At 38.4% G+C, this 15264-nt stretch overlaps 1 protein-coding gene across 1 annotated transcript; it reads right to left on the bottom strand.

The window, feature by feature from the left end:
• Positions 1–202: 202 nt before the first annotated feature.
• On the bottom strand, positions 203–15063 carry dhodh (dihydroorotate dehydrogenase). The gene is made up of 9 exons (XM_038283702.1): positions 14954–15063; positions 12442–12654; positions 9703–9902; positions 8609–8691; positions 8083–8270; positions 5869–5982; positions 2415–2568; positions 2169–2328; positions 203–467 (listed from the first exon to the last, which is right to left on the bottom strand). Exons 1-9 carry the CDS (start codon positions 14969–14971, stop codon positions 398–400), a joined length of 1200 nt encoding a protein of 399 aa, XP_038139630.1. The 5' UTR covers positions 14972–15063; the 3' UTR covers positions 203–397.
• Positions 15064–15264: the final 201 nt, after the last annotated feature.

Here is a 15264-nt window from a genome sequence, read left to right as displayed (position 1 = left end):
TTGTCATCTTATGTTAGCTCCAGCATATTATTTGATTTTAGAGGCCACATTATTCTACTGGCAGATGATTTCACCTGCCTGCAAAAACAAAGTGCAAATACACATTTGAATATTTGACTTCTCATTTTTTTGCAGTGCAAATCAGCTTTTTAATACTGTAAACAAAACAAACAACAAAAAAAACAAAGTAAAGTATTGAAGATGTATTGTAAAGGTGTTCATTTAATTTATTCAAACTTTGAACCTAAATAAAAAAACAGATCATTCATTTGCCATCCTGAAAATCAGAATGGAAAAACAAATGATAGAAGTTAATACAAGTATATGACAGAAGGCTGATTATTTAGCTTTGATGGAAGAGACAGGTACACGTGTTGCAGAGCCTTGGGAGTGTGTGCTAGGATTTCTTTTCTTTTTGCCTGTGATCTGCGCCGACAGCCTCGGATACACAGCTGAAACCTTGATCTCTACAAACACACAAAGGAATGGATCATCAGCATATCAGTAATAGAAAGTAACCTCCAGTTTTTCTCGATCAGTACAAATAGAGAGAAGGCAACTATAAAAGCAACAATGCGTAACTGTTGGCTCACAAATTAGCTTCATTTGAAATCTATATTCAATTATTTTAAGTTTAATATACAGCATTTTGTGGATATTAATGCTCCATGCAGAATTTCAAAAAGCTGTCTTGTGACACAGAGTCATGCGTTATATGACCCAAAACATCACTTTATGGCAATCTGAGCTCCTCTTAAACATCAGAGCTAATTACGCTATAGGTTGTTGATTAGCAACAAAACAATGATGACACTTGGCTGATCAGGGATATATTTAGTCATCTGATTTAGGATTTACTGTAGGATGGTATTTATGACTCTATGGCTTTAATTTGAAGGAGTGGTCCGCTATCATTTTCCAAATGCTGCAAATGGTGGGGGTGTGAGGGGTCATGATGATCCCTCACACCCACACCAAGGACTGTTCTCCCTGCTGCCCTCTGGGAAAAGGCAGGTTCTGCAACAGCTTCTTCTTCTCCACTGCCATCAGACAGCTGCGCTGTTGAGAAAACTCTAAATCAAGTGACAGACACTGCATCACACTGATAACCCCCAAACCAAAATACTACATTTTGTATACACTCTGTGTATACAAAATTACATTAAAAGTTGTCTAAGTCAAATCACAGAAGAGAGACTAACTGCAACGGTGTGGTCTTTAGGCTGGGTAAACTTAGAACTCACAGGTCAAGTGTCCCCCGTGGCTAAAAGTTCTACAGTGGTGCATTAACAATGTAAGAAAGGACAGACATATAAAAGCAGGTAAGAGGGATGTATAAGGCGAGTGATGATGTCTTGGTCAACAATCTTACTCAGCACTAACACTAACACAAGTGACTACTTTGACTTTTTTTTTTTTTTTATCTGCATTTATCTAAACATGAAGTGAAACCAGCGAAACTGAACATTTGCTAATAAGCTGCTTATAAACTTTGAATTTTAGGTAAAAATACAATATTTTCAAATGAACAGGTTCAATTCCTATTCAAGTCATTAGTGGCTGATGTACAAGTCCAAGTCATTTCACAAGTCTCAGAGCATTTCTTTGTTAATTTGAGTCCAAAGTCACTAAAAAAATCAATGACTCGAGTCCGAGTCCAAGTCTGGGAACTCGATTCTCCAATTCTGCTCGTCTCTCCCTGTTAAATGGTTTTGTCTTTTAAGTTGCCATTAAAAACGGTGTAATCAGAAACCAGATCCAAAAATGGAAAAGGGGAATTAAAACAGTTGCAGCAGATCCAATCCGCTTTTCATTTTTCTAAGTTAGCATTATTGAGATGCTTTAGCTTTTGTTGTTCTTTAAAATGTAGGCGTTTCTTTGAATACTGTAGAACACTCTGCTAAACTCAACCAAATGTTGGCTATTCAGTCTAGTCTAAACTATAAATCCCCCCCCCCCCCCCCCCCCCCCCCCCCCCCCCAACTGGGAAGAAGCAACTTTAAGTTATTTGGACTGAAAAACCCACAACTAGCCTGCAGGTGAACTGTCAATAAATGCTAATTTTCTGTATGGCACTTTGTACGTCTGTTTTCTTTAGATTAAAACAGGTAGAATACTGTTTTCTCCTTTGGGATTTTGTAATAGCCCCCTTTAATGTTTATACTTACTTAAGAAGCTGCTCCAGTTCTCGCTTTATCTTCTTCACTACAGGTGGACCCTGATAGGTCAAAGCAGTATAAAGTTGCACCAGAGAAGCACCGGCACGAATCTTATCCATTGCATCCTGCCCACTGGCCACGCCACCAATTCCAATGATGGGTACTTTGCCTAAAACCAAACCAAACTTTCCTTCACATGATTCCTTCGATTATTCTAAAAAGAAATTGCAATGGAAAAAAGATGCAGACAGCAACCTTTGGTTAGGTTGTACATTTCGCTGACAGTCCTAGTGGAGAGGTCTTTAAGGGGCTGGCCACTTAGCCCACCAGTCTCAGACTTGTGTGGGTCCTGAAGTGCCTCTGGTCTGGACACAGTGGTGTTAGACACCATCACACCATCCACTGCCAACTACAAGAAAACAAGGAGAAACAAAGACAAAAAGTAAAGGCTCTGATTTCTGGCCTTCAGAGAAGCACTGCTGAATGAAAAAGAGTTGACCTTGTATAAAAAAAGAGATATTTACCCATTAACTTCATCATAATCAATTTTAAAGTCAAAAAGACGCTTTAAGTTGTAGACCTACTTGAAATGTTTGAAAGATTTTTCAATGCCAAAGATTTTTTTTTTTCATGACCATGAAACAGGGTTTTATTTAGTGAGAAGATGCTCTAAATTAGTTTGGATCCATGTCAGCAGTCGCAGTAACTCTATATCCTTTTTCGATTCACATACCTTTACACTTATTTTATCAAGTGTTTTTATCAAGTTTTTTTCTCAGTGTTGACTGAGTGGTAAATTATTTAAATATTATAGCCTTTCAAGCATGCTTTTTAAATAGGTTGCTGTTGCATAAGAGGCTTTAAGGTTAAAGATCTTAGAAATGTATCACCTTTTATATAAAGGGAAAGTCAGCCTTTACCATTGTATTACATTTCAAGAGGCAAATAATTTGGAATAAAAATTAACAGGATTCAATCCTGGGTTTTCTTGGGAAAAAACTTCCATGTCACTTTTATATTTATTTAAAGTTTTGCTTTGCCTGTTCTGGAAGTCATTCAGGTGCCTCTTTATCTGGCCAGCAGTGGATTTTCTTTTGGTTTCACGGGAGTTTCTCTTCCTCTGATTTAATGTACATCCCAGTCAATGAACTGCTGTCCTACTGATAACATTCTTCAGTATTATTAGAAAAAATATATAGTTATAGTTAACACTGGTTTTGTTTTAGGATTCAAACGAGCCAGAAATATAGATATTTGAAAAAGCTAAGTACACCTTCCTGTTATAAGATTAAAGAGACAAAGTAGTTAACAAAGTAGAAGTTAACAAATTCCTGTTATTATTTCAAAACCCCCATAGTATGACCACATCTGTAAAAACAGCAGCTTTGCTGACCTCAAGCATTCAGGTGTAGTCACAGTGTCTAAAAGGAAAAGCATCAGTAGCGGAGTTAGAGAAGCAATTGCTCTATGTGATGATAAAAGTTAAAACTGAAGAGAAAATAACTTCAAGATATTGCTGCTAAAGGTAGTTCATATATAACAGTATCTCCTTAGTTTTTTCCTATGACTGTATGATTGATGATTTTAAAAAAATTGGCAATGGGAAGTTAAAAAACCCCCAAAACAAAATGAATACTTGTGTAACTAGGAAAGTTTTTACATTAATATAACAAATTAAAATCATGACCATTTTATTTGATTTGTTAATGAGAAGACCCTGAAAAATTGATTATATACGAGCAAAAAACAAACGGAAACTGTATTATCAGCAGTGTAAATGGCTGCAGCTTTGCTAAAGGGGGTGTGCAGTATGCATGGGTAAATTTGACCTTAAAGACTGACACATCTAAGATGGTGGGTGCAAAGAAATTAAGATACTAAAGAAAAGAATATTTAACTGATTGTTGTTGTTTTGTTTTTTTATTAAAGCTACAGTGTGTAATTTTCAGCGACATCTAGCGGTCAGACTGCAGACTGCAGCAACATGAACGTCTCCCCCCCACCGCTTCTCCCCCCCAACAGTACGGCGAGCGTTACGGGACAAAATGTCTTCCACGACGTCCGCATCACCTACCTTCTCAAGTGATGAGGTTTGTTTACATAGATAATTTTACAGATAGTATTTCATTAGTCTGTGTAGGGTATAGATTTCATGTAGACTTAAGATAATAAATATACCCGTTATTTTTTCTACGTCGTTGTGACGTTTTGGTGAGCTGCTTTGCATGGTGATATAAACAGACGAAGTAATTGTAGTCATTAGTTTAACAGCGAGATTGTGTTCGCTGGAAGAATATATATTCCCCGTTTACAGAGTCCAAGTCTTGTTTGTGGCACGGGGGTTACAAGGCAAGGAAGAGGGAAAGGAAGAGGGCAGAGAGGCCGGGGTGAGCGTGCAGCTGGGGCCAGGCGAGAGAGGGGAGCCAGCGGGGTGAGAGCAGAGAAGGAAAGGCTTGAAGATCTCCAAAGGAGCCGGAGAGAAGTAACCGAGGTATATATCCAGAAAATTATTTTACAGAAAATTACTGAATCATTACCTGTGAAACGTCAGGGACGTTGCTGAATAAGTATACTGGAGAGTAACAGCATCATCACGCAGCATGTTATTGTTTTAGACAGGTCTGAGCATCCTGTACTCCAAAAACTGCAGTGATATTAGACAATTGTGTGTATAGGATTAATTACCTGTCCAAGAGAAAACTGGCAACTTGAGCGTCACTTTGAAAACCTTTTTCCTCCATCAGTGACTTCCATCGTGTAAATGCCGTGCCAATGTTGATCCGTGTTTTTTGTCGTTTCTTGTCACTCTTGCGTTTATTCTCGTCGTGTTTCCGCTTCTTAGATGACGGGGGTTCGGTGTCCGCCGCTTTTCGTTGTGATACAGAGTAGGCATGATCCTCCATTCGTCTGATGTTTGGCCACACAGTGCCAAACAGTTTGCAAAGTCACTCACGCCTGCCGCCTTGTTTACCTTTCTTGTTACCGAGGCGCAGTATACCTGCTTCTTCTTCTTCTTTGGTTTCAGGCAGACTAAACGCTTCTCAGGCATAATACTGCCATCTACTGTTCAGTACCGTCTCAGTTCATCTCTCTCAACTTGCCGTAGTTATTTTCGAGCGTCATGGGAGATCTCGCAATCGCTAGTTTGTTGCCTCTGCGCTGCCGTAGCGCAAAGATGTCAGCCTCCATGGCTGCGAGACCCGCTCCTATGTAATTATAAATAACGAATTCTAAGGCAACGCAAATGTTATGGTTAAAAGGCTGAGCTCATAGGTGATGATAAATAACATAGTTATGTATAATATATTAAATTTCTGAATTTATATGCCTGTAATTATTACACACTGTAGCTTTAAAACTCCAAAGACCAATTATTTCCCTAATTTTCACAAGTACAGAGCAACGAAATGAACTCTGCATTAAACCCATCCTCTTGGGGAGCAGTGGGATGCCATTGTGCGGCGGCCGGGGAGCAGTGTGGGGTTAAGGGTCTTGCTCAGGGACGCAGAGTGGCAGTCCTTGGGAGTGGGGCTCGAACTCAAACCTCAGGTTTTCAAGCTCTATGCCCTAACCACTAGGCCGCCACCAATGCTTTTACAAAAGAATTTGAGTTTCCACTAAAATTTCTTCCAAATTCAATTCCATTCAATAAAAAAAAAACAAAAAAACAATCCTAATGGAGATTTAAATATCAGGGGAAAAAACAAACCTCAGCAACAACATCTGCAATGTCCTGCTTGTCCTGGGCGGAGAGGTCAGGAGCGATCTTAACCAGGACTGGAGGTTTGCGTTCTTCCTGCAGACCATCACGCTCTTTCAACACCTGAGCAGAGAGCATTAGCATGCGGTAAAATGGCTGAAGGAATTTTAAATAACTTCAATGAAAGACCTAAAATATTGAGAACTGGAAGTATTAAAAGATCAGTTCTTTAACTTGTTTCTGAACAACAAGCACGGTTCAGAGTGGTTCACACGCATATAAAAAATAAAAACAAAAAAGTATAATAAAAAAGCCTTTTTTTAGCATAAAGTAATTATTTCAAGGAATTTATTCAAAACTGATTCCAGGTTAAATAACTGTGCTTATGGCTGATCTGGTTAAAAATGTACTATTTATTTTTTCAATCATTATTAATAGAAAAGTTAGCAAGCTTGAGAATATTGGCTAAAGGGCTTTTATCACACATATCGACACTAGAGAGTGGCATTCATTAACCCTGCCCTTGTCCTTTAGCTGTCAGCTGTATGTAGTAATCGTAATCAACATATGCTGCTGAATCTGTTCTGCACCCTTATCAAACATTTGCACGAAATAAACAGATGCAGATCACAATTAAGATTCCGTTTGACACTGCAACAGGCTGGATGGCACGGCTGCATTTGCAAATCTATACTTCTGATGTTACTAAAATTGTCTTTCACTCAGCACTTTTGGAAAAGATTAATGTTGATGATATCAGAAGTACATCCAATCACTGCAGCCTGTTTTTCCAAACATCAAAATAGTTTTTCCAGAGCCACTAGTTGATTTAAGATGTGAATGAGATGAGCCAATGGCATGAGTTTTTTTTTCCTGAGTTATTCTGTGAGGATAATCAAACCACGGTTTGCATTTAATCTCAGCAACAACAAAAAATCAGAACCCTTTATACATAATCCTCCATTGAAAGATAAGGAGGTTGCTCTTTTTTCCATCACATATGAGAGAGCTCAAGCCTTACTGTGGTTTAGCAAATCTATGAGTTTTGATAAACTACATCAGAGGGCTGTTTAGAAAGAAAAGGCAAAACAACTCAAAACCTTTGTGTTTTAAGGCGAGCTGTTTAATATTAGCATAAAATGATGACATCAGTGTTTAATGCTGTGATAATATTGTGATCAAACCCTCTTCTGTTTTTTCCCCGTTTTTTTTGAAGTCATCACAATGTCTGCATCAATCCATTTATCTCACTCACTATAATCTTAATCTGGTATAGACATCAACATAAATAATTATTGATATGTTCTGCTGAGCAACCATAATCGTATTTTTGACAAGCACAGAATCATAATCAGATAAAAACCATAATTGCCAAATAGATTTTTACATACAACAAATTTGTTTTAATAAGAAATGTGCTTCGCATTGACAAACATACAGCTAACATAAAAAAATGGGTAAAAGTAGAATTTAGAATGAATAAATGAAAGTTTCTTAGGGGTGTTACTGTTACAAAAAGAACTTGCGTAAATTTCTGCAGAGGAAAAGCTTTCATTTGTAACTCAGTCTGAAAGTATTGCCTTTTAAACACCGCATTAATACTAGTGAAGCATCAATTCAGTTTTATCCGATACATTACCTAGGCTGAAGCAATATCTGATACTGATCTTATACAAAGGTTGAACGAATGAACATTATATGGTGCCATGTGATTGAAGGCTTTAGCCTTGAAATAAACATTGTTAAAAAATGTAACAGATAAAAATGTACTTTATGCTATTTATTAACAAATAAGCAGCTGAGAGAAAGAAATAACAGTTCCATGTAAATTCAATGGATTGGATCTCCAATATCAAATTCCCAATATCCGATCCAAGTAGAGGACTGGTGCATCTGTTCCAGCTCGCTTATCTGTGAATACACTGCTCCTTTCCCTATCAATAATTGTTTTTATGTTCCTGTATCTGTATTTTGTATTTTCATCTTTTTTATTTATCTTTGTATTTTTTGTAAAGTGATCTTGAGTGTCAAGAAAGGCACTGTTAAATAAAATGTATTATTATTATTATCTCTAATCATAACTAACCTTTTAAAAACGACAATACTGTGATGCCCACTGTGACTCAATAATTGTGCAGCTTTACTATAAACTAAACTTCAATTTGATCTTTTTCAATCTGGCCAATTAAGGTTTGAATCTCTTAAATATCCAGTGATGCCTACCGTGCGTAAAAGCTGGCGAAGTTCAGCCTTCCCCTGCAGATCTCGCAGACCTGGCGTATTGGGGCTGCTGACGTTGACCACCAGATAGTCAGCAAGTGGGCCCAGAGCTCTCACCCCTTCAGAGTAATCTGCAGCAGCATCCTGGGAATGCTTGTTCTTCCCCAGGTTGATGCCAAGGGGCAGGCCGGCTATAAACAAAAGAAACGTGTGCAGGTTTGGGTAAACACAACACACAAAACAGCTGGATCATCATGCGCCTGACTCAACTGGGGCCAGAGAGTGCTGATGTGTTAAATAAGAATGAAGGCAATAAAAAGTGAAAATAAGGTGAGGTCAGGAATATTTGAACACAACAAACATTAGGAAAGAAAAGGACGCTCCATAATCCTGTGCTAAACCTCCCCAACACTCTTCAAAGATCACAATCACACCATCATGAGGCATTAAAATGCTGCCTTGCATGCTGTATTCTTGTTCCAAACAGGTTTAATTGATTTTAAAGTAACCTAAAGACAAAACTACTTACTGTTACTGTGCTCCTGCTGCGTTTCCCCCCTAGCCTTTAGCCTTGTGTGGACTTCAGACAAACCACAGCTGTTGAATCCGTACCTAAAAAAATACACGCACACAAAACATTACTTACTTAATGCAAGTTTACTGCTAAAAACCAACCCATTTGGATATTTAAACAGCAATGAGACATAATCCTGTTCATTTTTTTAATAACTTCTAACTGAACACGACTTATTTATACACATATAAAAAAAATTGAAATGCACCTCAAGTTATTATGCTACAAAAGGAAATTTTTGGAAGTAACCTGTAAAAAATAACAATATATATTTTTGCACCAAATAATCTGATGTATAAACCTGTGTATAGTACTCAATCTAAACACATTTAAAGGTATTGTGGAGGATTTTCACAAATCACAAAAAAGTGCACATGCACAATCCTGTACCCGCAGTATTAAACGCGTGTGAAAACGTGCATGAGACAATTTCTCTTCGTGCACACTCGGTTATAAGTTGCTGTTCTCATAGCTCATACAAGCTCACTGTGTCCGAACGTCTGCCCTAACCCCTAAAACCCTCAATCACTATATAGAGCGGGGACTATATAGGAGAGGTATTGCGAGGAGAGGTTTTCCAGGCAAAGCTTTCTGGGATATATTTGCCTCTTCTGAGGCCTTTCTTCTCTTCTCATACGCTTTGAAGCTTTTTCCTCTAATAAACCTTGACCATTTTAAAACAACCGTGGTGAGAAAGGTGAGCTTCAGTGATTGTCTGAAACCGTAGCTCACACATAGACTTCTGAAAGCGAAAAGGCGCAGAAAAAGATAGCTAACTGCAGACAAGCACATAGGACATTATGTAAACACATCACCAGAATGATTGACAATTAGGAGGGCCACTTATTTAGATCATCCATCCATAAATAAAAGATCATCCTCCACACCTTTAAGTGTTGTAGTGTGTTTAGTTTAAATTAAGTTTTTTTGCATTTTCTCTTTGCAGAGATGCATAAGCCCAGGTGAAATCTGTATTAAATCTATATCACACAGTACATGTTTTACATGGGTGCTGCTACATGTTTTACATGGGTGCTTTTCATACATACCTGTTGATAATTGCCTGATCTGCAGGGAGACGAAACACACGCGGTTTAGGATTCCCCTCCTGAGGTTTCGGAGTGATGGTACCAACTTCAACAAAACCAAAACCCAATTTGAATAAGCCATCAACAGCCTCGCCGTTCTTATCAAAGCCTGCTGCAATCCCAACAGGGTTTCTGAACTTGAGTCCAAGTACATTTACTTCCTGTAGACCAACAGCAGCAAAAAGAATTATATTTTAGATCAGTCTCCAAGAGCAAGGGTTAACAAAACATTTCAGCCTGTGACCCGAAAAACAATTATACAACAGACTGTTGATCCCCTAAAAATACATAACACTTCAGTTTATATTTAATTATACATATAATAAGTATTATTATATTCAGTTTTTAAAAAAATTTAATCATTTATTCATTCATTCCTAATGCATTTTTAATTACAAAATAGGACATTTCATTATTTATTTGTGCATTTTACAATTTAAAGGTATATATATATAATATTTGGGTCATTTATTATACAAATTGACATTACATATACTTAATTCATAATATATTTAAAGTTCATGTTGATTTTGAGCTTTCATATACCTTAAGTATCACATTATTATTGAAATCCGTTTTCTTAGCCCCCCCACTTGGTGTCTTACAACTCTTTAGGCAAACAGGGCCACACCAGAAGGTAGCCAACTTTAGAGAGAAGGCATCCCATATGCCCCATTTACACTATCCCTATGAAACCGATCCATGCCAAGTTCGGACCGATTTTGGATCAGTTAACTGTGCCAAGCTTGGTTCCTTACGAGCATTTAAACATCATGCTAGCACAGTTCCTCGGCTCCTTGTGACGATCTATGGTACTACTGCTATGGATTGAAGGAGGGAATCAAGCAAATCACAATGGCAGTGCCCGAAACATTCAGGAATTTATGTTTGGTAATAGTTGTGATACTTGTTTGCAGAGAGTCAGGTGAAGAAGGCAGCCTTTGGTCGCACCACACTTTTTTGAAGCCATTTCATAAAATGTAGAGTTGAGAAGATTGTTGTTTACAGTTCTTCTTCAGACAGATTTTATTGTCATTCTGTCTTAGGGATGGGAATCGAAAACCGGTTCCTGTGCAGAACCGGTTCTATGTGTTCCAGTTCAATAGCACTGTTTGGCAGCTCACTTAACGGTTCCCCTAACAATTCCAGGCAGCATCAGAGCCGCTCTGGGCAGCACAACTTACGTCACGTTTTTAAGCAAGTTACGCACACGGCATTCAGTAAGCAGTTACAACATGACCAGGCGTAAGTCTAGAAAAGCAAAACTAAAGCGCTCAAAGCGATTGAAAGTTTGGATTCATTTTACGGAAGAGAAAGATGGCAACAAGGTGCTTTGCAATCATTGCAAAGTGGCAATTACATCCGCCAGAGGAAATACATTCAACATGCAGAAACACCTGCGCACACAACATGGCATACATTTTAACAAATGCCGTGTTTTTGATGCTTCCGGACAGAAGCTAAAGTTACGACCAGCATGGAAGGCAACTGTAGTGGTAAGTAGCTAGTTTTACATCACTGGCTGCGCTTAATGTGGTTCCTAGTAAATCATATGCCATTTCCAGAAATAAACCCATTTCCTACCTCTCTTTGGGGTTATTAAACATGCTACGAAGTTGCTTCGCAGTTCAGGAACTGAAAGAAAGGTGGAGATGAGTTTATTTCCCGAAACAGAACAGTAATGCTTTTTCATTAAACGTATGCAGTTTCCATTAGATTTAGATGACTGTGACGATACGGATAGCATGGCTGGCTCAGAGGCTGGCAGCTCCCATAGAATGTCCCAGGCAAAGGTAGACGAATGTCACTGTGCACTTACCAAGTTCATTGTTTCACAGAATCGATAAGGGAATCGGAATCGTGAAAATCTCATCAATTCCCAACCCTATTATGTATACAAAATGAAATTTTGTTTTGTTCAGCTCTCATGACATTTCCATTTCTTAATGTGCAGCAGTGATCAAATGTAAACAGTGTGGAAGAAAAAAAATGGTGCAAATAAACACAATTATATGGAATTTCAGAGCATTTAATATATATGGTGCAATTTAGCAGTGTTTTGATTTGGTGTCAGTCTGTTACATGATTTTGAGTTTTTTCAACAGTTCAGCTGTCTGATGGCAGTGGGGAAGAAGCTGTTTTGGAACCTGCTGGACCTGTATCGAATGCTGCAAAGCCTCTTCCTAGAGGGCAGCAGAGAGAACAGTTCATGGTGGGGGTGTGAGGGGTCATTGATGATGTTACGGGCTCGGGACAAGCAGCGCTGGGATGAAATGTCTTATGGCAGGAAGAGGAACCCTGATGATCTCTCTGCTCTTCTCGCCACTCTCCTCACCTTCTTCCAGTCTGTAGTGCTGCAGCCTCCACACCACACAGTGAGACAGCTGGTCAGAACGCTCTCTATGGTGCTTCTGTAGAAGGTTGGGAGGATGGTTGGGGGCCGGTGGGCTCTCCTCATCCTCCGCAAGAAGTACAAGGAGTTGCAGAGTCTGCTCATGCTCTCTTTGTTATCAGAGAACCGAGCCACAACTGAACCTTACTGAGCCCTACTGACGAATTAGTACTGGTTTAGCGAGGTTCGGCTGTGTCTGCCAAGGTCTGTTTACATTTACACTCAACAGTTATCTAGGTTACCGTGCTCGGACCGCTCTCGGTACAGTTTCAAAAGGGTAGCGTAAATGGGGCTTATGACTTGCTTACCAGTGATGCAGGGTCCTGGTAGCGGTTTAGAGGAACCAGACCCAGTCCTATTAACTTCACTGCCAACACATGTGCTGTTTCTGCACCCACAAGCCTCTGCAGCAGAGGCATCAGGTGGTTGGCATAGAAGCGCTCATCTCCAACCACCGTGAGGTAGGAAGCAAACAAAAGGCTGCCTGAGCCGATGATCCTTACTGCCTCTTTCAGCTGTTTCTGTAAAAGAAAGCAGCACAAAACTAATTCAAATAGCTCTCAGATTAAACTGATTTTAATCAACTTACAATAACAATTACATTTATAATTTTTTTCTGGGCTAAAAGTAACGTAAGGACACAGAGTACCAATGTGTTACTGCATTAATTCTTCAATAGCAGTCTGTCCTCCTCTGGATCTGGAGAAGTCTTTGACTGAAGTTTCAGAGTTCGTAGAACAGAGCCTGCCTTCTTTAACAGCTTATTTAGCTTTTATAAGTAATCTGATCCTATTAGCCCAGCAGATGATGGTAGGTTACACCTTATTCTCCATGACAGACTTATAGAAGCTTTACAGCATCTTGCTACAAACACTGAAGGAACTAAGCTAAATTTATTACTATAATCTGCTCTGGTTCTTGTAGACATCTTAATATTTCTGTCTCCAGTTGAGTTTGATGTCCATGTCAACTAGGGCTGAAACTATTAATCAGATTTATCGGTTATTGAAATAATCATCAACTAATTTAGTAATCGATTAATCCTTAACCAGACACTGACATAGCAACCGACTTTGAGCAGCAGTTCTACCAAACTTGTAAAAAATAAAAACTGTAAACATTTAGCATTTTCGATAAAGAAACATTTCCGTCTGTCAATATGCTCTATCCATAACTCCTCAAGTGGAAAAGCTTTAGTTTCACTTGGTTCAATTTCATAAAACATCATTTTGCTATTTGTTTAGTCATCAATTAATCGGAAAAACCGATTTGCAAAATAATTGTTAGTTGCAGCCCTAATGTGAACACCGAGGTCCTCCACAACTTCCACTCCTTCTCCTTTGATGTTAATAGCTCTTCCTGTTTCTACAATCATCTCCATTTTTTTGTTTGCATTCAGGATCAGATTACTGTTTCCAAACCATGCCACATTGTGGTCCACAAGCTCCCCCTTCTCAGCTTCTTGTCCAACTCTGATGCTCCCAATGATCACAGCGTCATCCAAGTATTTCATCAGAGGACAGCAGTCTGTATTTAACTAGAACTCGGAGGAAAAAGAAATTGCGAGAGTACCATCCCCTGTGGTGCTCCTGTGCTGCTGACTACCTGGTTACACAGTGGATGCTTTAGTCTCATAAACGTTGACTACATTTAATTATCCTTAATTCTTTAAAACTCATCACTCCAAATTTTCAGTCAGTTCATTACAAAGCAATCTTTAAGTAATAAAAATATAGATCAGATCAAAGCGCACCAAAAACGTATTGAACTATGACTTTGTAACACTGTTACATCTCTAACAATATGCATTTAGAAGGGATTTATTCCTTAGTTTCCTGTTAAAACCAAAACTGGCTCAGTTAAAGCCTTTAACAAACACTACAACATTGAAATAAACTCAGAAAAGGGCAGATATGGTGTTGCTGATACCAATGTCTGGTTTCTTTAGGACTTGATCTGTTAATTTAGATGCCTTTTATTTCAATGGACTAAAACACATAAGAGAAAAATGCTGCAGGCACATTGATAAAGGTAGTGATTTTAAATCCCATGGAAAATGAGAGCATTTCTAGCTTATTATACGGTACATTGACTTGAAATAAGTTTAAGTTTGATAAAGATGGTTTAAATGCTGAGCAAGGGGAAACAACCTGCCTGATTGATTTACCTCATGTCTATATCTTGTTTATTTTTTTAAACAAAACAAAAAAACAAGCAAAGTCCAGCGAAAAGCCTGGGGAATTATTGATCAAGACCACTTTGAAAGTAGATTAATGTGCAACCCAGACTAGTCAAAGCTATACATCTTATATCAATAACATCTACACCACATTAAACAGCACAACCAAAAGGCAGATTTTAAGGGCAAAACTGTCTTTAACCTTCTTATGTTTTTTTAAGTGTCCAATGAGAAATTTATTATTCAATTAATGGAACTTTGAAGATGAGATCAGAGTCTCTCAGATCAAGTAATGATTATCATACAGATGACTTATAAAGGAAGCAATATTGTAGTTTCCTATAATGTAAGTTCTTTTTTTTTTCTTTGAATAATAGCTCGGATAATTTTTAAGTCTTTAACTCTAGACCTTCATGTTTTAACTAATAGGCGCTAAATAAAAGCTGCTAAATAAACATATAGAACTCTTTTTTTAAAGCCAAAACTGAGCAATGGGGCTGCATTCACTGCTTTATTGCTGCTTTGGTGCAAAGACAGAGGACGACGAACGGAAACACGTGTGTAATTCAGAAACAACTATTTCAATCACAAAAAAACAAACAACACACTCGCACATATTTTGCTACACTGTGTAAATTTACCTTTAATCGTCCCGCCATGGACGCAACTGTTTCACAGCTGCAAAGGGCACCGCGCGGTTCTATTTCCTAAACGTTACAAAAACACTCTCGCGTCATCCACATCTTCTCGCGATACTTCCCTAAGCTTGACCTGCTGAGGTTATCCTCTTCTTCTTCTTCTTATGGGGTTTTATGGCGGTTGGCAGACTTGTGAATTGTGCATTACCGCCACCAACTGATATGGAGTAAAGCAAGAAAACAGAAAACGATTCACCCCCCCCCCCCCCCAAAAAAAAAAAAAAAAAAAAAAAAAAAAAAAAAAAAAAAAAAAA

This window comes from Cyprinodon tularosa, unplaced genomic scaffold (assembly GCF_016077235.1).
Source record: "Cyprinodon tularosa strain WSP-4 unplaced genomic scaffold, ASM1607723v1 ctg197, whole genome shotgun sequence".
Lineage (NCBI taxonomy): Eukaryota > Metazoa > Chordata > Actinopteri > Cyprinodontiformes > Cyprinodontidae > Cyprinodon > Cyprinodon tularosa.
Note: the sequence above shows the minus strand (reverse complement) of the source record. Positions and strands in the feature narration are given on the sequence as shown.

Coding starts and splice junctions, on each gene's coding strand:
- dhodh (XM_038283702.1), bottom strand. Junction 8,692..9,702: donor GATCAGGCAATTATCAACAG/GTATGTATGAAA, acceptor GTATTTTTTTAG/GTACGGATTCAACAGCTGTG. Junction 5,983..8,082: donor TTCGCCAGCTTTTACGCACG/GTAGGCATCACT, acceptor CTCTCTGCTCAG/GTGTTGAAAGAGCGTGATGG.